Source organism: Electrona antarctica (assembly GCF_951216825.1).
Source record: "Electrona antarctica genome assembly, chromosome: 12".
Classification (NCBI taxonomy): domain Eukaryota; kingdom Metazoa; phylum Chordata; class Actinopteri; order Myctophiformes; family Myctophidae; genus Electrona; species Electrona antarctica.
This window is the reverse complement of record NC_136793.1, coordinates 9,898,730-9,925,025: the sequence shown is the minus strand read 5'-3', so window position 1 is coordinate 9,925,025 and position 26,296 is coordinate 9,898,730. Positions and strand designations below refer to the sequence as shown.

The window sequence follows — 26,296 nt, the reverse complement described above, 5'->3', positions numbered from 1 at the left end:
CTAAAATAACAGCTAAATCAATAAAATACTGAATGATTGATTGACAGTGCACTTTACTGAAAATGAATTTACAAAGAATAAAAAACACAAGAAGTTTCCATTATTGTGGTCCTTTTGCGGAAGGGAGGCAGGGAGAAATGTAACACAAACACAAAACAGAGACAAAAACTAAATACAAAAACAAGAACTAGACATTTCACAATTTTGGGAAATTGCAAATGTTGCACCGATACTGTTCCTGAAGAAACAATGTGGGCTTGAGTAGCTCGCTAAGTACAGTATGATGATGTCTGATGATGATGTATTGACCCACATGACGTCACAGGGGGCAGACTAATATGCAAACTTTTGGGGTTTACTCTAGATATATCATAGTAAAGTCGGGAGATTATTTAGTCTGGTTACCCTGTTAGGGGCAACCACATAAACACAAATTAGGTTATTTATGATACAGATATGTTGTGAGCTTGTAGAGTGGCTATTTTTGGCACACGACAATGTACTATTCTGCCCTAGAGAGAAAGCTGGACCCAACCAAACCCAAATGCATAAGGTGTGAGTCTTTGATTCCATTTATAGGCTACTCTCTCAGAATTCAATTAAAGGTGAAATCCATGACATTATACTGAATCAAATGTTATCTGTATGATATTATGTTCATACATTAATATCCAAAGTGGTGCTTGTATAGTTGGTCTCCCTGCTCTTCCATTGAGAAATGCAGGCATAGGACCATTACTGGTTGACCAGTGTATTGTATTGCATGTCAAAGCTCAAAGTGCAATATCTCAGGCTTTCCATCCTAGCTCAGAAGTGGACATTTTGGCACCGACGTGGGAGAATGACGCTTGAATCCAGAGTAGAGGACATACACCTTACGGACTGAAGCTTTAACACTGAGGAAGAGGAGAAGGAGTATAGGACATGAGAAGGGAGGGGAGGACAGACAGACAGACAGACAGACAGACAGACAGACAGACAGACAGACAGACAGACAGACAGACAGACAGACAGACAGACAGACAGACAGACAGACAGACAGCATAGAACAGTGGTTTTCAACCCTTTTCATATCAAGGTTCATTATTTATTCGGCATTTGAGCCACGAACCACCATTTCATGACATGTAGCCTCTCAGACCCACAATTCCATGCTGTATTGATCTGGTACCATAGGAGAGACAACCGGCTAATAATGTTGATCAAAATAACAATTCCACATTCTCTCTACATTCTCTCTGCATCACAATTCTCTAATTGTGTGTAGACTTCTTGAAAAAGAAGTAATGCTGATCTTGAACAATAATATAACAATTAAAAGCACTTTTTACTGCAGTGCTTTTAATTGTCCTCACGTTCTAGAAGTTAACCCTTCACTGGCATCTTTCTTGCTTTGATAAAGTTGATAATGTAAATATGTACCATTGTCTTTGTATTAGTCAATTGTCATTGTATTGTTGTATGATGTTATCTGATAACAGCTGAAATTGTTCTCCAAATGAAGAAAATCTATTTACAAGCAGTTTTTCAGCAATCATTAGAGTTAGGCATGCCTTGTTCACCTGGCTGCCTTGTTAATGTATGTGTACTACTTTATGCGATCAAAGTCCTTAACATATTGCTTTACTGTGCCTAAAGCACACGTGTGTTCGTTCAGAAGGGAGGCTTGATGCACTGTATAGTTTGTCAGCTGCATTTTGGTCTATACAGGTTAATTACTCTGGACAGTCATCTCTGAATCTCTTTCGTCCAGTCAGTGTTATCCTAATAGCATGTCTTGCTACCCCAGTATTCAGTTTACTTTCTCGTTTGTTTGATTTGTTGTAGTTTTGACTGTCAAATGTAAATACCATACATATACTTTATGAGAGTTGTAGAATATTTTGCCTCAAAAGCCAAAGAAAACAACGTATTTATTCAGGATACTTTATATGTTCTATGGAGCTGTATACACTGTGTTTGAACCAGAAATCCAAGTCACACAAATATTATTGGGGAAAGAAATAACTGTAATGTAACTCTTCTATTGGATACAGGTAGGACACCAACTTTATCCAATCAGGAGAGAGAACCACACAAAGATAATTGAACCGCTTCAATTTTAGAGTGTTCCAGTTCTAAACCTGTAATTATTTTGATTAATCATGTCCACTTTCACTTGTCTATGCTGTTTCCTGATTGGATGAGATTAGTATCCTGACTTGAAAATGTAGGCCTACAGTATTTCTGCTAACTAAAGCGTTGGAGAGACTAGGATAACAGAGTTACTGAATAAATAAATAAATATGAATAAATATACTCTATAGCAATAATGAATGATTACTATTGCAATTATAACCAACAAATGAACAACAACAATGCGGTGGATTTGGATCGCTAGATTCTGCAGTGGTGGACGGTACTTTGTATAATGTTCTATCATTTCAGAAGTGTTAGACCGGTAAAAATCACAAAGATTTCACATAAAAAAACATGTATTGTTCATAAATGGATCCAATAGCCATGTGGTGTGGCATAGAGGAAATATTGTAAGGAATCACAAAGTCAAAGACAAGTACTAAGCAATAAGACAAAGTGGGAATAGGTTTCCATCCGGTATCGTTTTACAAGTAAATAATCTATTTAGATGTGAAGTACATAGTGTTGTAAATTAATTCAACAATCCTACATATAATGTAATCCAAATAAAGCAGAATGTGGCGTGACAACAGTGTTGTGTTCACATCAAAAAGCATCATACAGGCTCTAAACCTGTGTTGTTGACAACACATTTGGATTTAGTTTGAGTCATAGTATTTAGAATACAATTCCATTTCGTTTTTATAAACTTTTAGTCTAGTTCTAATCGGCTACATGTAAGATTTTAGTCGACTAAATCTACAGTTGATTTAGCCTTGATGAGCTTCATGATGCCTGATTTATAATTAGCTGTGTGCCGAAAACAGCCGATCTACAAGCTCACAGCGTATCACTCTGCGACATGTTGTGAGCTTGTAGATCTGCTATTTTCTGAACATGACACCTGCACACAACCACGGATAAAATGACTTGTCTTAGTTCTACTGGATCTCTTCTCCACTATAGTCCCTCCATAACATTTTAGTCTAGTTTCTATTGGCAGTCCATTTTGTCAGAGTTTTAGTCATCATAGTTATTTTAGTTCAGTGAAAAAAGTTGACGATAGTTTTAGTTAACGAAATCAACACTGCACTAAACCTGGCCTGGAAGAGATGACTCTGTCTGCTGCTAGTGCTAGATAGCACAATCAACTGTGGTGTAAGTATACCACAAATTGAACAAATATTACCCAGTAAGGCAGAACTAGACCAGATTAAACAAAATCTGCGTAAAGGCCGGATTAACATATTTTTGTTATATGCATGTAAATGTATGCATATATTATTAAAACTAAATAAAAAAACATGTATTAAAAATACATACAAACAACATCATAAGTGGTGTGCCGGTTATACTGTACATACTGTAAAGTCTTATACCTAAAACCTTCAAAAGCAGAACGCCATTTGCAAACCATATTCTATTCAGAGATGTTAAGTTAATTTAAGTTCTTAAAATATAATTGTTATAACATTTAGTTTAACAATTGGATGGATTTGACAGTTTGATGAGAAAATATAACACAGACCTTAAACATACACACTTAAATCACAATGAATATTTTCATGGAAAGCTGAGGATGAGTCTAATTTAACTGACAGGAGAGATTGTCAGGGGAACAGAGTTTGTACCACTCTTGTTTCTACATGGATTGAACTATGGATAGAGTTTCTCAGTGAAGGTGCAGCCAGTGAAAGAGTAGATTAGAACTCTGGCCTCCACATCATAAAAGGAGACAAGACCCTCCTCATAATCCACAAACACTCCCACTTTCTGGAGCTTCTCTCTTACAGTGAAGAGGACAGGAGGGTCAGCAGCACTGCTGTAGTACTCATTTCCCTTCCACAACAATATTGCCCAGTAACCATTGTTCGTCACCAGGAAGGTACTTGGTCCCTTCCTGGTGACGGACTCTCTGACGAACGTACTTGGTCCCTTCCTGTTGACGGACTCTCTGGCTACTCCTAATTCCCAGGCAGTCTTCCCTTTTACTTGAATCTCATAGTAAAACCTTCCTGAGGAGAAGCTTTGTTTTCCTAACACAGCTAATTTGTAGGAGAATCTCTCTTTGTCTGGGAGGGTCTTCTTTACATCTCCATGACTCACTTGTTTTCCATCCTCAGACAGGATGAGGTTGCACTGTGCTGTATCAGGGTCCAGAGTTACATCCACTGCATATTGCTGGATCCTCCTCAGCTCATCACCCAGCTTCTTCATCTCTTGACTGAGTGTCTTCTCCAGCTGAGCCACAGCTGTGCTCACAACCCCCACATATGAAGACCGATGGACATTGACCTTTGTCCAGTCCTTGGTGGGTGGAGGGATATTGATGGATGGGAAGTTTCGGAGGAGGTGGAGGTGGTCTTCAGTGTGTGAGACCTGCTTCAGCTCAGAGCTTCTCTTCTTTAAATCAGTGATTTCCTCTTCCAGCTCTTTAATGAAGCCTTCAGCCTGTTTCTGTGTTGTTTTCTGCTTCTCTTCAATCACATCAAAGAGCTCAGCCTGGCTTCTCTCAATGCAGCTCACCAGAGCAGTGAAGACCTGCACACTGTCTGCCATCTCTCTGTCTGCATCTTTCTTGCTGAGCTCTACTGAGTGTTTGACCTCCTGAATCTTCTCTTGTCTCTCCTGGATCATCTGCTGAACTTCGGCCTCTGTCTTTCCCAGCTCAGCCTTCTTTCCATCATATTCCTCTTTCAGAGATACAATTTGGTGTAATTTGTGGTCTGACTCAGTGCAGAACTGACAAACACACATGTTGTCAGTCTTACAGAACAGCTCCAGAGGTCTGTCATGTGTCTTACACATCAAGTCTTCCAGGTTCTTCACAGGGTCAATGAGTTTGTGTCGTTTTAACGCTGTGACTCTCTGATGAGGCTCCAGGTGAGTCTCACAGTAGGAGGTCAGACACACCAGGCAGGACTTCACGGCCTTGAGATTGTTCTCAGAACAGATGTCACAGGACACTTCATCTGGTTTAGCAGCTTCCTGGATGGCGTTGGAAGTTGTTTTCATCTGCTTTGACTTCCTGAACTGATCAACCATCTCAGAAATGAAAGTATTGACAAAGATCTCTGGTCTTTTAAAGAACCTTTTGTTACACAGTGGACACTGACACACATCATTAGTGTCCCAGTAATGTGTGATGCAGGCTTTGCAGTAGTTGTGTCCACATGGAGTGGCGATTGGATCGGTGAACACATCCAGACAGATAGAACACAGGAACTGCTCTTCTGACAGGAGACTGCTGGCAGACGCCATTTCTACCCACTGGGAACAAAGGTGAAAGTCAAGTCAGTTGTGTAGGCCTATAGCACATTTCATGCCATTAGACTTAAAGCACCTCACATGAAGAACAATTAACCAAAGAACAGCAACCTAACCACACCTCTCTCTCTCTCTCTCTCACAGCCACATGCAAACTCTCTCCCACACAGCCAGCCAGCCACCCCCCCCCCCCCCCCCCCACACACACACACACACACACACACACACACACACACACACACACACACACACACACACACACACACACACACACACACACACACACACAAACCAAGCTGTTGCTTGCAAGTGATAGTTAGTCACAACTACTGGTACTGCACCAGCTAAGCTATGAGAGGTGCTTTCACCCAGCTTAAACCCAAAACTGATGCTTTGAAAATGTTATGTATCGGGCAATCACTTACTCGAATAGACTTCCACAAAATGTTATATTAATCACCAGCAAAGTTGGTTTTAAGAAAAGACTGAGAAGTGATGTGTTGAGGAAAGAGATTGTGTTAGATTGTGTCTAATGTGTGTCGGTTTTAACTATATTTGTCATGAATTATGTCTGGTCATTTATTTTCTTTTGATCTATTTTTTTTATTTTTGTTTAAATTCATTTTTGTGTACAGTTTCTGGTTATCATGGTATATTATATTGATTTTTGTATACAGTACTTTAAGATATATTTTTAATGCATAACTTTCGCAATTTAAGATAATTGTTGTCCTTGATGTGCATACTGTAGGCTATTTGCTCTTTAATTGTTATTTACATTTTTGCTAAAAATGTTTTGCTATTTTTTGTGTTGCTAAATATTGTATTCATTTTAATGTATTATAAACGTTTTTTAATTGTAATTTGACCCCAGAAAGAATAGTCTCTGCTGAGGCAGTGACTAGTGGGGATCTAAAACACACACACACACACACACACACACACACACACACACACACACACACACACACACACACACACACACACACACACACACACACACACACACACACACACACACACACACACACACACACACACGATACGACTTTATTGTCAGCTTGCACTGAAATTTGCTTTGCGTCCATGACGTCACCGTTCAAGAAACAGACAAGACATACATTACATAATGGTAGACATTACAGGACAAAAATCACAGAAACACACACACGCACACGCACACACACACACACACACACACACACACACACACACACACACACACACAGTTTGACTAAATGCACCACCAAGTGCAACTTAGAGTAAAACGTACTTCTTAAAGGATACTTCTTCCAAAACCCTGATCAAGCTATATATACATGTAGGCCTAGTAGTTTTTATATTGAGAATCCACCTCACTGAAACACTCCATTGAGACAATTATGTAGAACCACAAAATAAGAACCACAGCAAGTTAGAAAATATGTGTTGTTGGTCTGTATTCTGTATAGAAAAGTTTTATGTAGCCTATGCTCACCTGTCAATGTCTGTAATTCTTTTCGGTTTATAGAAAATCCCGTTGATTTGAAGTTGTTATTGAGAACGTAGCTCTGTTGTCTGCTGTGGTTTTTACCTTCGCTTTTGAAACGTCATTGAGATTACGCAACAGCAGCAGTTAATTAACCCTTAACTGGTGTCATCTTTCACACACACACACACACACACACACACACACACACACACACACACACACACACACACACACACACACACACACACACACACACACACACACACACACACACACACACACACACACACACACACACATTGTATTTATGATACAGATATGTTGTGAGCTTGTAGAGTGGCTATTTTTGGCACAAGACAATGTACTATTCTGCCCTAGAGAGAAAGCTGTACCCAACCAAACCCAAATGCATAAGGTGTGAGTCTTTGATTCCATTTATAGGCTACTCTCTCAGAATTCAATTAAAGGTGAAATCCATGACATTATAGTGAATCAAATGTTATCTGTATGATATTATGTTAATACAATAATATCCAAAGCGGTGCTTGTATAGTTGGTGTTGGTCTCCCTGCTCTTCCATTGAGAAATGCAGACCCTGCAGGCATAGGACCATTACTGGTTGACCAGTGTATTGTATTGCATGTCAAAGCTCAAAGTGCAATATCTCAGGCTTTCCATCCTAGCTCAGAAGTGGACATTTTGGCAACGACGTGGGAGAATGACGCTTGAATCCAGAGTAGAGGACATACACCTTACGGACTGAAGCTTTAACACTGAGGAAGAGGAGAAGGAGTATAGGATACATGAGAAGGGAGGGGAGGACAGACAGACAGACAGACAGACAGACAGACAGACAGACAGACAGACAGACAGACAGACAGACAGACAGACAGACAGACAGACAGACAGACAGACAGAGGAATGGACAGCATAGAACAGTGGTTTAGGACCCTTTTCATATCAAGGTTCATTATTTATTCGCATTTGAGCCACGAACCACCATTTCATGACATGTAGCCTCTCAGACCCACAATTCCATGCTGTATTGATCTGGTTCCATAGGAGAGACAACCGGCTAATAGTGTTGATCAAAATAACAATTCCACATTCTCTCTACATTCTCTCTGCATCACAATTCTCTAATTGTGTGTAGACTTCTTGAAAAAGAAGTAATGCTGATCTTGAACAATAATATAACAATTAAAAGCACTTTTTACTGCAGTGCTTTTAATTGACCTCACGTTCTAGAAGTTAACCCTTCACTGGCATCTTTCTTGCTTTGATAAAGTTGATAATGTAAATATGTACCATTGTCTTTGTATTAGTCAATTGTCATTGTATTGTTGTATGATGTTATCTGATAACAGCTGAAATTGTTCTCCAAATGAAGAAAATATATTTACAAGCAGTTTTTCAGCAATCATTAGAGTTAGGCAAGCCTTGTTCACCTGGCTGCCTTGTTAATGTATGTGTACTACTTTATGCGATCAAAGTCCTTAAAATATTGCTTTACTGTGCCTAAAGCACACGTGTGTTCGTTCAGAAGGGAGGCTTGTATGCACTGTATAGTTTGTCAGCTGCATTTTGGTCTATACAGGTTAATTACTCTGGAAAGTCATCTCTGAATCTCTTTCGTCCAGTCAGTGTTATCCTAATATCATGTCTTGCTACCCCAGTAGGCCTATTCAGTTTACTTTCTTGTATGTTTGATTTGTTGTAGTTTTGACTGTCAAATGTAAATACCATACATATACTTTATGAGAGTTGTAGAATATTTTGCCTCAAAAGCCAAAGAAAACAACGTATTTATTCAGGATACTTTATATGTTCTATGGAGCTGTATACCCTGTGTTTGAACCAGAAATCCAAGACGCACAAATATTATTGGGGAAATAAATAACTGTAATGTAATTCTTCTATTGGATACAGGTAGGACACCAACTTTATCCAATCAGGAGAGAGAACCACACGAAGATAATTGATCAGCTTCAATTTTAGTGTTCCAGTTCCAAACCTGTCTGCCATGTAATTCTTTTGATTAATCACATCCACTTTCACTTGTCTATGCCGTTTCCTGATTGGAAGAGATTAGTGATGAATTGAACATGGTGGACCCTCTTGTAAACAAGTGTAATGCTTAATTGGGTCGTCCACTCACAGTTAACAGTCTTTGTATTGAGTTTGTGCTTGAAATGCACTGTAATTCTGCAAACTGTTAATAAATATTTCAATCAATCAATCAAAAGTATCCCGACTTGAAAATGTACAGTATTTCTGCTTACTAAAGCGCTGGAGAGACTAGGAGAACCTGAGTTACTGAACAAACACTCTATAGCAATAATGAATGATTACTATCGCAATTATAACCAACAAATGAACAACAACAATGCGGTGGATTCGGATCGCTAGACTCTGCAGTGGTGGACGACACTTTGTATAATGGTCTATCATTTCAGAAGTGTTGGACCGGTAAAAATCACAAAGATTTCACATAAAAAAAACATTTATTGTTCATAAATGGATCCAATAGCCATGTGGTGTGGCATAGAGGAAATATTGTAAGGAATCACAAAGTCAAAGACAAGTACAAATCAAAAAGACAAAGTGGGAATAGGTTTCCATCCGGTATCGTTTTACAAGTAAATAATCTATTTAGATGTGAAGCTCATAGTGTTGTAAATTAATACAACAATCCTACATATAATGTATCCTCCAATCCTAATAAAGCAGAATGTGGCGTGACAACAGTGTTGTGTTCACATCAAAAAGCATCATAAAGGCTCTAAACCTGTGTTGTTGAACACATTTGGATTTAGTTTGAGTCATAGCATTTACAATACAATTCCATTTAATTTTTTATAAACTTTTCTAGTTTTAATCGGCTACATGTAAGATTTTAGTCGACTAAATCTACAGTTGATTTAGCCTTGATGGGCGTCATAATGCCTGATTTATAATTAGCTGTGTGCCGAAAACAGCCGATCTACAAGCTCACAGCGTATCACTCTGCGACGTGTTGTGAGCTTGTAGATCTGCTATTTTCTGAACATGACACCTGCACACAACCACGGATAAAATTACTTGTCTTAGTTCTACTGGATCTCTTCTCCACTAGTCCCTCCATAACATTTTAGTCTAGTTTCTATTGGCAGTACATTTTGTCAGAGTTTCATCATAGTCATCATAGTTATTTTAGTTCAGTGAAAAAAGGTAGTCGACGATAGTTTTAGTCAACGAAATCAACACTGCACTAAACCTGGCCTGGAAGAGATGACTGTCTGCTGCTAGTACTAGAAAGCACAATCAACTGTGGTGTAAGTCTACCACAAATTGAACAATTATTACCCAGTAAGGCAGAACTAGACCAGATTAAACAAAATCTGCGTAAAGGCCGGATTAACATATATTATTAAAACTAAATAAAAAAACATTTAATAAAAATACATACAAACAACATCATAAGTGGTGTGCTGGTTATACTGTACATACTGTAAAGTCTTATACCTAAAACCTTCAAAAGCAGAACGCCATTTGCAAACCATATTCTATTCAGAGATGTTAAGTTAATTTAAGTTCTTAAAATATAATTGTTAGAACATTTAGTTTAACAATTGGATGGATTTGACAGTTTGATGAGAAAATATAACACAGACCTTAAACATACACACTTAAATCACAATGAATATTTTCATGGAAAGCTGAGGATGAGTCTAATTTAACTGACAGGAGAGATTGTCAGGGGAACAGAGTTTGTACCACTCTCGTTTGTAAATGGATTGAAGTATGGATAGAGTTTCTCAGTGAAGGTGCAGCCAGTGAAAGAGTAGATAAGAACTCTGGCCTCCACATCATAAAAGGAGACAAGACCCTCCTCATAATCAACAAACACTCCCACTTTCTGGAGCTTCTCTCTTAGGACGACAGGAGGGTCAGCAGCACTGCTGTAGTGCTTATTTCCATTATTCAACCCTATTGCCCAGTAACCATTGTTCGGGATACATTGAATTGATCCCTTCCTGGTGACGGACTCTCTGGCTACTCCTAATAGCCAGCCAGTCTTCCCATTAACTTGAATCTCATAGTAAAACCTTCCTGAGGAGAAGCTTTGTTTTCCTAACACAGCGTATCTGTTGGAGAATCTCTCTTTGTTGTCTGGGAGGGTCTTCTTTACATCTCCATGATTCACTTGTTTTCCATCCTCAGACAGGATGAGGTTGCACTCTGCTGTATCAGGGTCCAGAGTTACATCTACTGCATATTGCTGGATCCTCGTCAACTCATCACCCAGCTTCTTCATCTCTTGACTGAGTGTCTTCTCCAGCTGAGCCACAGCTGTCCTCACAATCCCCACATATGAAGACCGATGAAAATTGACCTTTGTCCAATCCTTGGTGGTTGGAGGGATGTTGATGGAAGTCAGGTTCTGGATGAGGTGGAGGTGGTCTTCAGTGTGTGAGAGCTGCCTCAGCTCAGAGCTTCTCTTCTTTAACTCAGTGATTTCCTCTTCCAGCTCTTTAATGAAGCCTTTAGCCTGTTTCTCTGTTGTTTTTTTCTTCTCTTCAATCACATCAAAGAGCTCAGCCTGGCTTCTCTCAATACAGCTCACCAGAGCAGTGAAGACCTGCACACTGTCTGCCATCTCTCTGTCTGCATCTTTCTTGCTGAGCTCTACTGAGTGTTTGACCTCCTGAATCTTCTCTTGTCTCTCCTGGATCATCTGCTGAACTTCGGCCTCTGTCTTTCCCAGCTCAGCCTTCTTTCCATCATATTCCTCTTTCAGAGATACAATTTGGTGTAATTTGTGGTCTGACTCAGTGCAGAACTGACAAACACACACGTTGTCAGTCTTACAGAACAGCTCCAGAGGTCTGTCATGTTTCTTACACATCAAGTCTTCCAGGTTCTTCACAGGGTCAATGAGTTTGTGTCGTTTTAACGCTGTGACTCTCTGATGAGGCTCCAGGTGAGTCTCACAGTAGGAGGTCAGACACGCCAGGCAGGACTTCACAGCCTTGAGCTTGTTCTCAGAACAGATGTCACAGCACACTTCATCTGGTTTAGCAGGTTCCTGGATGGCGTTGGAGGACTTTTTTATCTGCTTTGACTTCCTGAACTGATCAACCATCTCAGAAATTAAAGTATTGACAAAGATCTCTGGTCTTTTATAGAAGCTTTTGTTACACAGTGGACACTGACACACATCATTAGTGTCCCAGTAATGTGTGATGCAGGCTTTGCAGTAGTTGTGTCCACATGGAGTGGTGACTGGATCGGTGAACACATCCAGACAGATAGAACACAGTAACTGCTCTTCAGACAGGAGACTGCTGGCAGACGCCATTTCTACACACTGGAAACAAAGGTTGAAAGTCAAGTCAGTTGTGTAGGCCTATTCAGTATTTTAGCCGTGATGTAAGCGCCCTCTCCAGAGATACTTCCGAGTCCTACTGTTTGTGTCGCTTTTGTGTCCCCATAGAGTTATACTGTGTCCCTCCGTCAGACTAAATCTGAGACTAAAACAACCACTAAAGTCTAATTTTACCGCTTTCCTTGCAACAACAAAGCTACTGGTCTGCCCCACAATGAATACTATCGCCATTTTATTTCATTGTTTCAACTAAATCTTCCATTAGAGATCGTATTAATGCAAACTATAGATTCAACGTACTCAACCCTGCACACATTCTAAATATGCCCCCGAAATATTGTACTGAGCAAATGGACTGTTACCACGTTCAATAATAATGATAATAATAGTCTTTATTGTCTCCACATCATATATTTTATTTGTAATGAACATTAATAATTCTACTCGAGTTGGAAGCATTAAGACCCATTTTAGCCCTCAATGGCTTCCTTTCCGAAAAATAACGTTATTGTAAAAAGATTCACGCGTTTAGATATATTGCTATTTACAATGAGAAGTGGACGGGAGCTGGTGCCACTTGGACCCGGACATAACATAGGACTGTCGGACTTAAAGGGATATTTCACTTTCAAAAAATGTTTTGGTCATTTCATCTTCTACTCAGTCTTATGTGAACACCCAGACAGTTTTTAAGTTACTTGATTCAGTATTTAGATATTTGACATTAATTTAGCTGCCCCGCCCCCTCCCTATACAAACCCATTGTAACTTCAAACTCCATTTTAACCATGATAGATTCATCAAAAACACCCGTCCTTTTTTCTGGTGATTGATTTTGTCCTTCTCATACATGAGGGGCCCCTGATTCTTCATTTACTGTTTTCATTATGTTTAAATAAAAAGAAGCTGCTGCAGGACCGAAGAGACTAAAGAATCCAAACAATATTTAAACATAAATGAAAACAGTAAATGAAGAACCACGCCCCTCACGTATTAGAAGGACAAAATCAGTCACCAGAAAAAAGGACGGGTGTTTTTGATGAATCTATCATAGTTAAAATGGAGTTTGAAGTTACAATGGGTTTGTATAGGGAGGGGGCGATATTTGACAATTAATGTCAAATATCTAAATACTGAAAAACTGACTAGACGATGAAATGACCAAAAGTTTTTTTGAAAGTGAAATATCCCTTTAAATACCGTTCATACCATTAGTCGTAATGCACTCCACCTGAACAATAATAACAGCAACCTATAACCTCGATACCCAGGCTAACAGCAACCTAACCAGTAACCACACACGCAGACTCTCTCTCCCTCTCCCCTCTGTCTCTCTCTCTCCCCCCTCTGTCTCTCTCTCCCCCCTCTGTCTCTCTCTCCCCCCCCTCTGTCTCTCTCTCTCCCTCTCCCCCCTCTGTCTCTCTCTCTCCCCCCTCTGTCTCTCTCTCCATCTCCCCCCTCTGTCTCTCTCTCTCCCCCCTCTGTCTCTCTCTCCCTCTCCCCCCTCTGTCTCTCTCTCCATCTCCCCCCTCTGTCTCTCTCTCTCCCCCCTCTGTCTCTCTCTCTCTCCCTCTCCCCCCTCTGTCTCTCCCTCTCCCCCCTCTCTCTCTCCCTCTCCCCCCTCTGTCTCTCTCTCTCCCTCTCCCCCCTCTCTCTCTCCCTCTCCCCCCTCTGTCTCTCTCTCCATCTCCCCCCTCTGTCTCTCTCTCTCCCCCCTCTGTCTCTCTCTCTCTCCCTCTCCCCCCTCTGTCTCTCTCTCTCCCTCCCCCCCCTCTCTCTCTCCCTCTCCCCCCTCTCTCTCTCTCTCCATCTCCCCCTGTCTCTCTCTCTCCCCCCTCTGTCTCTCTCTCTCCCTCTCCCCCCTCTGTCTCTCTCTCTCCCTCTCCCCCCTCTCTCTCTCCCTCTCCCCCCTCTCTCTCTCCCCCCTCTGTCTCTCCCTCTCCTCCCTCTGTCTCTTTCTCTCCCTCTCCCTCTCCCCCCTCTCTCTCTCCCTCTCCCCCCTCTGTCTCTCTCTCCCTCTCCCCCCTCTGTCTCTCCCTCTCCCCCCTCTGTCTCTATCTCCCCCCTCTGTCTCTCTCTCTCCCTCTCCCCCCTATGTCTCTCCCTCTCCCCCCTCTGTCTCTCTCTCTCCCTCTCCCCTCTCTCCCTCTCCCCCCTCTGTCTCTCTCGCCCTCTCCCCCCTCTGTCTCTCTCTCTCCCCCCCTCTCCCCCTCTCTCTCTCTCTCTCTCTCTCTCACACACAGCCACACGCAAACTTGACCCCCCCCCCCCCCCACACACACACACACACACGACTAAATGCACCACTATAGCAACAAGAAACAGACAAGACATAACATTACAGAAAAAAATCACAGAAACACACACACACACACACACACACACACACACACACACACACACACACACACACACACACACACACACACACACACACACACACACACACACACACACACACACACACACACACACACACACACACACTGTGTGACTAAATGCACCACTAAGTGCAACTTAGAGTAAAACGTACTTCTTAAAGGATACTTTACCAAAACCCTGATCAAGCTAGTATACATATATAGTTTTTAGTGTATCCACCTCACTGAAAACACTCCATTATGTAGAACCACAGCTAATCAGAAAACATGTGTTTTTGGTCTGTATTCTGTATAGAAAAGTTTTATGTAGCTATATGTTCACCTGTCAATGTCTGTAATTCCTTTCCGTTTATAGAAAATCCTCTTGATTTGAAGTCGTTATTGAGAACCTAGCGCTGTTGTCTGCTGTGTTTTTTACTTTCGCTTTTGAAACGTCATTGAGATTACGCAACAGCAGCACACCCGACTGGTGTCATCTTTCATGCGCGCGCACACACACACACACACACACACACACGCACAGGGGCCCTTGAGCTTGAACGTCCGCGTGACCGCGAAGAGGATCAAACTCAAGGGCCCCCCAAAAAAGGGGTAACAGCAGTGACACACACGGTCCTTGTCACTGTTATTAACAATGGGCTTATTCATTTGTGTCAATAAAATAACCTCAAAAGTCCTACACATTAGTGCAAGTGTTTAAACCCTCAGTTTGCATTTATTTGGCTTAGTTTTTGGCTGTTTATTATTTTTAAGCAATCCCTTGCTGTAAATCTGAATATCGCAGGCCTATATGTCATAATTGTTATGCGTACACGTGTACAGACAGTAGCGCCACGTCGGGGGGAAAAAAGCTCTGGGGGGGTGGGGGGGGGGCCCTTTTGCATGACGATGGCCATCATTTCTAGATACACACACACACACACACACACACACACACACACACACACACACACACACACACACACACACACACACACACACACACACACACACACACACACACACACACACACACACACACACACACACACACAGCTTTAGTCTTGTCGTGTATTCTATTATCAACATACTGAATAGAATAATGTCAAATAAAGTTGAATAGTTAGAATTAAAAGAGGCTTATAACAATACTAATAATAATAAACTAAATACGTGTTGCACCGATACTGTTCCTGAAGAAACAATGTGGGCTTGAGTAGCTCGCTAAGTACAGTATGATGATGTCTGATGATGATGTATTGACACACATGACGTCACAGGGGGAAGACTAATATGCAAACTTTTGGGGTTTACTATATATAATAGTAAAATTGGGCAATTATTTAGTCTGGTTACCCTGTTAGGGGCAACCACATAAACACAAATTAGGTTATTTATGATACAGATCTGTTGTGAGCTTGTAGAGTGGCTATTTCTGGCACACGGAAATGTACTATTCTGCCCTAGAGAGAAAGCTGGACCCAACCAAACCCAAATGCATAAGGTGTGAGTCTTTGATTCCATTTATAGGCTACTCTCTCAGAATTCAATTAAAGGTGAAATCCATGACATTATAGTGAATCAAATGATATTATGTTAATACAATAATAATATCCAAAGTGGTGCTTGTAGTTGGTGTTGGTCTCCCTGCTCTTCCATTGAGAAATGCAGACACTGCAGGCATAGAACCATTACTGGTTGACCAGTGTATTGTATTGCATGTCAAAGCTCAAAGTGCAATATCTCAGGCTTTCCAGAAGTGGACATTTTGGCACCGACGTGGGAGAATGACGCGTGAATCCAGAGTAGAGGACATACACCTTACGGACTGAAGCTTTAACACTGAGGAAGAGGAGGAGGAGTATAGGACATGAGAAGGGAGGGGAGTACAGACAGACAGACAGACAGACAGACAGACAGACAGACAGACAGACAGACAGACAGACAGACAGACAGACAGAAATAGGAATGGACAGCATAGAACAGTGGTTTAGGACCCTTTTCATATGAAGGTCCATTATTTATTCGGCATTTGAGCCACGAACCACCATTTCATGACATGTAGCCTCTCAGACCCACAATTCCATGCTGTATTGATCTGGTACCATAGGAGAGACAACCGGCTAATAGTGTTGATCAAAATAACAATTCCACATTCTCTCTACATTCTCTCTACATTCTCTCTGCATCACAATTCTCTAATTGTGTGTAGACTTCTTGAAAAAGAAGTAATGCTGATCTTGAACAATAATATAACAATTAAAAGCACTTTTTACTGCAGTGCTTTTAATTGACCTCACGTTCTAGAAGTTAACCCTTCACTGGCATCTTTCTTGCTTTGATAAAGTTGATAATGTAAATATGTACCATTGTCTTTGTATTAGTCAATTGTCATTGTATTGTTGTATGATGTTATCTGATAACAGCTGAAATTGTTCTCCAAATGAAGAAAATATATTTACAAGCAGTTTTTCAGCAATCATTAGAGTTAGGCAAGCCTTGTTCACCTGGCTGCCTTGTTAATGTATGTGTACTACTTTATGCGATCAAAGTCCTTAACATATTGCTTTACTGTAGGCCTAAAGCACACGTGTGTTCGTTCAGAAGGGAGGCTTGATGCACTGTATAGTTTGTCAGCTGCATTTTGGTCTATACAGGTTAATTACTCTGGAAAGTCATCTCTGAATCTCTTTTGTCCAGTCAGTGTTATCCTAATAGCATGTCTTGCTACCCCAGTATTCAGTTTACTTTCTTGTTTGTTTGATTTGTTGTAGTTTTGACTGTCAAATGTAAATAACATACATATACTTTATGAGAGTTGTAGAATATTTTGCCTCAAAAGCCAAAGAAAACAACGTATTTATTCAGGATACTTCATATGTTCTATGGAGCTGTATACACTGTGTTTGAACCAGAAATCCAAGACGCACAAATATTATTGGGGAAAGAAATAACTGTAATGTAACTCTTCTATTGGATACAGGTAGGACACCAACTTTATCCAATCAGGAGAGAGAACCACATGAAGATAATTGATCAGCTTCAATTTTAGAGTGTTCCAGTTCTAAACCTGTAATTCTTTTGATTAATCACGTCCACTTTCACTTGTCTATGCCGTTTCCTGATTGGAAGAGATTAGTGATGAATTGAACATGGTGGACCCTCTTGTAAAAAAGTGTAATGCTTAATTGGGTCGTCCACTCACAGTTAACAGTCTTTGTATTGAGTTTGTGCTTGAAATGTACTGTAATTCTGCAAACTGTTAATAAATATTTCAATCAATCAATCAAAAGTATCCCGACTTGAAAATGTACAGTATTTCTGCTTACTAAAGCGCTGGAGAGACTTGGAGAACCTGAGTTATTGAACAAACACTCTACTCTATAGCAATAATGAATGATTACTATCGCAATTATAACCAACAAATGAACAACAATGCAGTGGATTCGGATCGCTAGACTCTGCAGTGGTGGACGGTACTTTGTATAATGGTCTATCATTTCAGAAGTGTTGGACCGGTAAAGATCACAAAGATTTCACATAAAAAACATTTATTGTTCATAAATGGATCCAATAGCCATGTGGTGTGGCACAGAGGAAATATTGTAAGGAATCACAAAGTCAAAGACAAGTACAAATCAGTGGGAATAGGTTTCCATCCGGTATCGTTTTACAAGTAAATAATCTATTTAGATGTGAAGTACATAGTGTTGTAAATTAATACAACAATCCTACATATAGTGTATCCTCCAATCCTAATAAAGCAGAATGTGGCGTGACAACAGTGTTGTGTTCACATCAAAAAGCATCATACAGACTCTAAACCTGTGTTGTTGACAACACATTTGGATATAGTTTGAGTCATAGTATTTAGAATACAATTCCATTTAATTTTTATGAACTTTTAGTCTAGTTCTAATCGGCTAAATGTAAGATTTTAGTCGACTAAATCTACAGTTGATTTAGCCTTGATGAGCGTCATAATGCCTGATTTATAATTAGCTGTGTGCCGAAAACAGCCGATCTACAAGCTCACAGCGTATCACTCTGCGACGTGTTGTGAGCTTGTAGATCTGCTATTTTCTGAACATGACACCTGCACACAACCACGGATAAAATTACTTGTCTTAGTTCTACTGGATCTCTTCTCCACTATAGTCCCTCCATAACATTTTAGTCTAGTTTCTATTGACAGTACATTTTGTCAGAGTTTCATCATAGTCAATCAATATTAAATCACAATGAATATTTTCATGGAAAGCTGAGGATGAGTCTAATTTAACTGACAGGACAGATTGTCAGGGGAACAGAGTTTGTACCACTCTGGTTGCCACATGGATTGAAGTATGGATATAGATTCTCAGTGAAGGTGCAGCCAGTGAAAGAGTAGATAAGAACTCTGGCCTCCACATCATAAAAGGAGACCAGACCTTCCTCATAATCCACAAACACTCCCACTTTCTGGAGCTTTCCTCTTACAGTGAGGAGGACTGTTACCACGTTCAATAATAATGATAATAATAGTCTTTATTGTCTCCACATCATATATTTTCTTTGTTATGGACACTTGTACAGAACATTAATAATTCTACTCGAGTTGGAAGCATTAAGACCCATTTTAGCCCTCAATGGCTTCCTTTCCGAAAAATAACGTTATTGTAAAAAGATTCACGCCTTTAGATATATTACTATTTACAATGAGAAGTGGACGGGAGCTGGTGCCACTTGGACCCGGACATAACATAGGACTGTCGGACTTAAGGGATATTTCACTTTCAAAAATTGTTTTGGTAATTTCATCGTCTACTCAGTCTTATGTGAACACCCAGACAGTTTTTAAGTTACTTGATTCAGTATTTAGATATTTGACATACATTTTAGCTGCTCCGCCCCCTTCATATACAAACCCATTGTAACTTCAAACTCCATTTTAACCATGATAGATTCATCAAAAACACCCGTCCTTTTTTCTGGTGATTGATTTTGTCCTTCTCATACATGAGGGGCCCCTGGTTCTTCATTTACTGTTTTCATTTATGTTTAAATATTGTTTTTGGAAAATAATGAGGAGGAGGGAGAAGCTGCTGCAGGACCGAAGAGACTAAAGAATCCAAACAATATTTAAACATAAATGAAAACAGTAAATGAAGAACCAGGGCCCCCTCACGTATTAGAAGGACAAAATCAGTCACCAGAAAAAAGGACGGGTGTTTTTGATGAATCTATCATGGTTAAAATGGAGTTTGAAGTTACAATGGGTTTGTATAGGAAGGGGCGGGGCAGCTAAAATGAATGTCAAATATCTAAATACTGAATCAAGTAACTTAAAAACTGTCTGGGTGTTCACATAAGAAAGTAAAATATCCCTTTAAATACCATTCATACCATTAGACGTAATGCACAGTGCACTCCACATGAACAATAACAACAGCAACCTAACCACACACGCACTCCCTCTCTCTCCCCCCTCTGTCTCCCTCTCGCGCTCTCTCTCTCTCTCTCTCTCACAGCCACACGCAAACTTGGTCTCCCCCCCCCCCCCACACACACACACACACACACACAATGTGTGACTAAATGCACCACTAAATGCAACTCTTAGAGTAAAAGGTACTTCTTAAAGGATACTTTACCAAAACCCTGATCAAGCTAGTATACATGTAGTTTTTAATGGATCCACCTCACTGAAAACACTCCATTATGTAGAACCACAGCTAATCAGAAAACATGTGTTTTTGGTCTGTATTCTGTATAGAAAAGTTTTATGTAGCCTATGCTCACCTGTCAATGTCTGTAATTCCTTTCCGTTTATAGAAAATCCTCTTGATTTGAACTTTGAAGTCGTTATTGAGAACCTAGCGCTGTTGCCTGCTGTGGTTTTTACTTTCGCTTTTGAAACGTCATTGAGATTACGCAACAGCAGCACACCCGACTGGTGTCATCTTTCATGCGCGCGCACACACACACACACACACACACACACACACACACACACACACACACACACACACACACACACACACACACACACACACACACACACACACACACACACACACACACACACACACACACACACACACACACACACACACACACACACACACACACACACACACACACACACACAAAGCAAAGTTCGTTGTTTACCCAGGGTAAGTGGACTAAGCTCGAGATGCTTGTTTACAGCCACGCCCTGCTCATAGAACATTTCATGGTTGGGGTTCAATGCCTTGCTCAAGGGCACTTCAGCGGTGGTAAACACACACACACACACACACACAGGGGCCCTTGAGCTTGAGCGTCCGCGTGACCGCGAAGAGGCTCAAGCTCAAGGGCCCCCCAAAAAAGGGGTAACAGCAGTGACTCACACGGTCCTTGTCACTGTTATTGTCTCCACCAGGCCGAAGGCATGGGGAGAGTTGTCTCCACCAGGCCGAAGGCATGGGGAGAGAGTATGTTTTGCACTCCGTCCGTGTGTGTGTGTGTCCTTCCGTCCGTCTGTTACCAGCTAATCTCCGGCACCGTCGATGCCAAACTTTGCACACACACTCCCTGGATGCCAACGATGAACCTCTGCCCCACATTTTCCAGAACGGCCTGTTATAGTGCCACCATGAGGCAGCTTTTCACATGTTTTACCTAAAACTGCACCGATCTGCGTGAAACATTGCATGCACACTCCCTAGAGGCCAAGGACAAACCTTTGACCTGCATTTTCCGCATCTGCCTTTTATAGCGCCACCAGGAGGCCGACTTTTGTAAAACACATTTTTTGATATTACTCCTCCAGATTCTGTCCAAAAATCTCACAAATCGTTACAAAGTATCTCTATGGTCATGTGCTCAAGTCGGATCTGTCCGATATTTCATATTCCATCCTAATTGGCTATAATTGGCTTTCACAGTTTGCAAGATTGCCCCGTTTTGAACAAAAGCCTCAAATCATGAACGCAGCATGCAATTTATGTGAAATCTTTCACACATTTTCTTACTAGGCTGAGGAATATATCCCACCCTTTTCACATTGGCCTGTTATAGCGCCACCAACAGGTTGATTTTTGCAAAACACATTTTTGGAACAAAATGCCTCAAATCATCCAATTGCCATCAAAGGCGTAGGAAGAAATGGCACCCTTTTCACATTGGCCTATTATAGCACCACCTGGAGGCCACAACCTGACCTGCCCTGGTGGAGACCTGTGCCCCGAGGGGCACTTTTTCTAGTTAACAATGGGCTTATTCATTTGTCAATAAAATAACCCCAAAAGTCCTACACATTACTGCAAGTGTTTAAACCCTCAGTTTGCATTTATTTGGCTTAGTTTTTGGCTGTTTATTATTTTTAAGCAATCCCTTGCTGTAAATCTGAATATCGCAGGCCTATATGTCATAATTGTTATGCGTACACGACTACACGTGTACAGACAGTAGCACCACGTCGGGGGAAAAAAAAGCTCTGGGAGGGTGGGGGGGGGGGGGGCTCTTTTGCATGACGGTGGCCCAGGGGCCCATCATTTCCACACACACACACACACACACACACACACACACACACACACACACACACACACAGTCGTGTATTCTATTATCAACATACTGTCAGCAGCAGAATAATGTCAAATAAAGTTGAATAGTTAGAATTAAAAGAGGCTTATAATAATAATAATAAACTTTATTTATATAGCAACTTTCATGCCAGAAATGCATCGCAAAGTGCTTAACAAGGCATAGAACAGAAAAGAGTTAAAAAAAAATTCAAAAAAGATGAGTCTTGAGCTGTGCTTTAAGAATATCTACCGAGGGAGCCTGCAAACTGAAGCGGAAGTTTAATCCAGCCGCCGTAAAAGCAGAAGGCATCTCGAGCAGGCACGCACCTGAGGACCTAAGAGGGCGGCCTGGAACATGACTAGGCAGGCAGTCGTGGAGGTAGGAAGGTGCAAGACCGTTTAGAGCTTTATATATAGTAAAATAAGTCAAATAAAGTTGAATAGTTAGAATTAAAAGAGGCTTATAAGATCGAAAGAGGTTTTATTTTCCCCTCATCATTCAAGTAGTACATGGAGTGACATGTTGGTGTGACATGCATGCTCCGAAGACTGCACCAACAATATTATAGCCTAGTATAGCAAAATAGCTAAAATAACAGCTAAATCAATAAAATACTGAATGATGATTGACAGTGCACTTGACAGTGTACTGAAAATGAATTTACAAAGAATAAAAAACACAAGTTTCCATTATTGTGGTCCTTTTGCGGAAGGGAGGCAGGGAGCAATGGAACAAACACAAAACAGAGACAAAAACTAAATACAAAAACTAGACATTTCACAATTTTGGGAAATTGAAAGTGTTGCACGGATACGGTTCCTGAAGAAACAATGTGGGCTTGAGTAGCTCGCTAAGTACAGTATGATGATGTCTGATGATGATGTATTGACCCACATGACGTCACAGGGGGCAGACTAATATGCAAACTTTTGGGGTTTACTCTAGATACATAATATTAAAGTCGGGCAATTATTTAGTCTGGTTGCCCTGTTAGGGCAACCACATAAACACAAATTAGGTTATTTATGATACAGATATGTTGTCAGCTTGTAGAGTGGCTATTTTTTGGTGATGAATAGAACATGGTGGACCCTCTTGTAAACAAGTGTAATGCTTAATTGGGTCGTCCACTCACAGTTAACAGTCTTTGTATTGAGTTTGTGCTTGAAATGTACTGTAATTCTGCAAACTGTTAATAAATATTTCAATCAATCAAAAGTATCCCGACTTGAAAATGTACAGTATTTCTGCTTACTAAAGCGCTGGAGAGACTAGGAGAACCTGAGTTACTGAACAAACACTCTATACTCTATAGCAATAATGAATGATTACTATCGCAATTATAACCAACACATGAACAACAACAATGCGGTGGATTCGGATCGCTAGACTCTGCAGAGGTGGACGGTACTTTGTATAATGGTCTATCATTTCAGAAGTGTTGGACGGGTAAAAATCACAAAGATTTCACATAAAAAAAACATTTATTGTTCATAAAATGGGTCCAATAGCCATGTGGTGTGGCATAGAGGAAATATTGTAAGGAATCAAAGACAAGTACTAAGCAATAAGAAATAAAGTAGGATAGGTTTCCGTCCGGTATCATTTTACAAGTAAATAATCTATTTAGATGTGAAGTACATAGTGTCACGATTGGCAGGAGATAGAACCCAAAAGCAAGAGCCACAAGCAGGAAAGTTCAAATTAACTTATTTATTAAATAAACAAAAGTAAAGCTTACAAAGAGTAGCATAGCAAACAGAAAGAAATCAGGAAGTCCAAAAAGCAAACTGTTCAAAAGTACAAATGCCCAAAAGTCAACAGATTGTCCAAAACTTACAATAACCACAAAGCAGAAAGTCCAGGATGCAAACCTCTTAGGCACGATGCAGAAACAGAGTAACAGAGGAACTACAAGGACCATGAGGGAAAACACAAAGAATGTTCTGGCAGTGTGTGTGGAATGAGTCCAGTTTTAAAGGGAGCAGGTTGATTGGAGAAGTGATCGCAGGTTTGTATTGTGGGCATGGCTGGGCTGGGGATGGAGTGGGAACAGGTGTGTGACAATGACTGAGGGTAGGAATGGAGAGTGGGAGTGGCTGACAGGGAGACATGGTCTGTTTATTGTTCATAAATGGATCCAATAGCCATGTGGTGTGGCATAGAGAAATATTGTAAGGAATCACAAAGTCAAAGACATGTACTAAGAAATAAAGTAGGATAGGTTTCCGTCCGGTAAATCTATTTAGATGTGAAGTACATAGTGTTGTAAATTAATACAACAATCCTACATATAATGTATCCTCCAATCCTAATAAAGCAGAATGTGGCGTGACAACAGTGTTGTGTTCACATCAAAAAGCATCATACAGGCTCTAAACCTGTGTTGTTGACAACACATTTGGATTTCGTTTGAGTCATAGTATTTAGAATACAATTCCATTTAGTTTTTATAAACTTTTAGTCTAGTTTTAATCGGCTACATGTAAGATTTTAGTCGACTAAATCTACAGTTGATTTAGCCTTGATGAGCGTCATAATGCCTGATTTATAATTAGCTGTGTGCCGAAAACAGCCGATCTACAAGCTCACAGCGTATCACTCTGCGACGTGTTGTGAGCTTGTAGATCTGCTATTTTCTGAACATGACACCTGCACACAACCACGGATAAAATGACTTGTCTTAGTTCTACTGGATCTCTTCTCCACTAGTCCCTCCATAACATTTTAGTCTAGTTTCTATTGGCAGTACATTTTGTCAGAGTTTTAGTCATCATAGTTATTTTAGTTCAGTGAAAAAAGGTAGTCGACGATAGTTTTAGTCAACGAAATCAACACTGCACTAAACCTGGCCTGGAAGAGATGACTCTGTCTGCTGCTAGTACTAGAAAGCACAATCAACTGTGGTAGTCTACCACGAATTGAACAAATATTACCTAGTAAGGCAGAACTAGACCAGATTAAACAAAATCTGCGTAAAGGCCGGCCGGATTAACATATTTTTGTTATATGCATGTAAATGTATGCATACATTATTAAAACTAAATAAAAAACATTTAATAAAAATACATACAAACAACATCATAAGTGGTGTGCCGGTTATACTGTACATACTGTAAAGTCTTATACCTAAAACCTTCAAAAGCAGAACGCCATTTGCAAACCATATTCTATTCAGAGATGTTAAGTTAATTTAAGTTCTTAAAATATAATTGTTAGAACATTTAGTTTAACAATTGGATGGATTTGACAGTTTGATGAGAAAATATAACACAGACCTTAAACATACACACTTAAATCGCAATTAATATTTTCATGGAAAGCTGAGGATGAGTCTAATTTAACTGACAGGAGAGATTGTCAGGGGAACAGAGTTTGTACCACTCTGGTTGCTATGTGGATTGAAGTATGGATAGAGTTTCTCAGTGAAGGTGCAGCCAGTGAAAGAGTAGATAAGAACTCTGGCTTCCACATCATAAAAGGAGACAAGACCTTCCTCATAATCAACAAACACTCCCACTTTCTGGAGCTTCTCTCTTACAGTGAGGAGGACAGGGTCAGCAGCACTGCTGTAGTGCTCATTTCCCTTCTTCAACCCTATTGCCCAGTAACCATTGTTCAGGGTTAATTTAATCAATTCCTGGTGTCTGTTGACAGACTCTCTGGCTACTCCTAATAGCCAGCCAGTCTTCCCTTTTACTTGAATCTCATAGTAAAACCTTCCTGAGGAGAAGCTTTGTTTTCCTAACACAGCGTATTTGTTGGAGAATCTCTCTTTGTTTTTTGGGAGGGTCTTCTTTACATCTCCATGACTCACTTGTTTTCCATCCTCAGACAGGATGAGTTCGCACTGTGCTGTATCAGGGTCCAAAGTTACATCTACTGCATATTGCTGGATCCTCCTCAGCTCATCACCCAGCTTCTTCATCTCTTGACTGAGTGTCTTCTCCAGCTGAGCCACAGCTGTGCTCACAACCCCCACATATGAAGACCGATGGACATTGACCTTTGTCCAGTCCTTGGTGGGTGGAGGGATATTGATGGATGGGAAGTTTCGGAGGAGGTGGAGGTGGTCTTCAGTGTGTGAGACCTGCTTCAGCTCAGAGCTTCTCTTCTTTAAATCAGTGATTTCCTCTTCCAGCTCTTTAATGAAGCCTTCAG

The 26,296-nt window shown here is 40.5% G+C and overlaps 1 protein-coding gene and 1 pseudogene across 2 annotated transcripts in view; both read right to left on the bottom strand.

Annotated features, from left to right (window-relative positions):
* Nucleotides 1-802: 802 nt before the first annotated feature.
* On the bottom strand, nucleotides 803-12,197 carry LOC306933735 (annotated as a pseudogene). Its single transcript has 4 exons — nucleotides 10,581-12,197; nucleotides 3,718-5,388; nucleotides 3,217-3,269; nucleotides 803-896 (listed from the first exon to the last, which is right to left on the bottom strand). The product of its transcript is annotated as an uncharacterized misc_RNA (transcript).
* A 13,278-nt stretch (nucleotides 12,198-25,475) lies between these two features.
* Nucleotides 25,476-26,296, bottom strand: part of LOC306933987 (E3 ubiquitin-protein ligase TRIM21-like) — a gene marked incomplete at both ends in the record, with an annotated part of 1,632 nt that continues 811 nt past the window's right edge. The window contains one exon of the mRNA XM_079516375.1: nucleotides 25,476-26,296. This exon is cut by the window's right edge and continues 811 nt beyond it. Within this exon, the coding sequence (XP_079372501.1) occupies nucleotides 25,476-26,296 (821 nt within the window).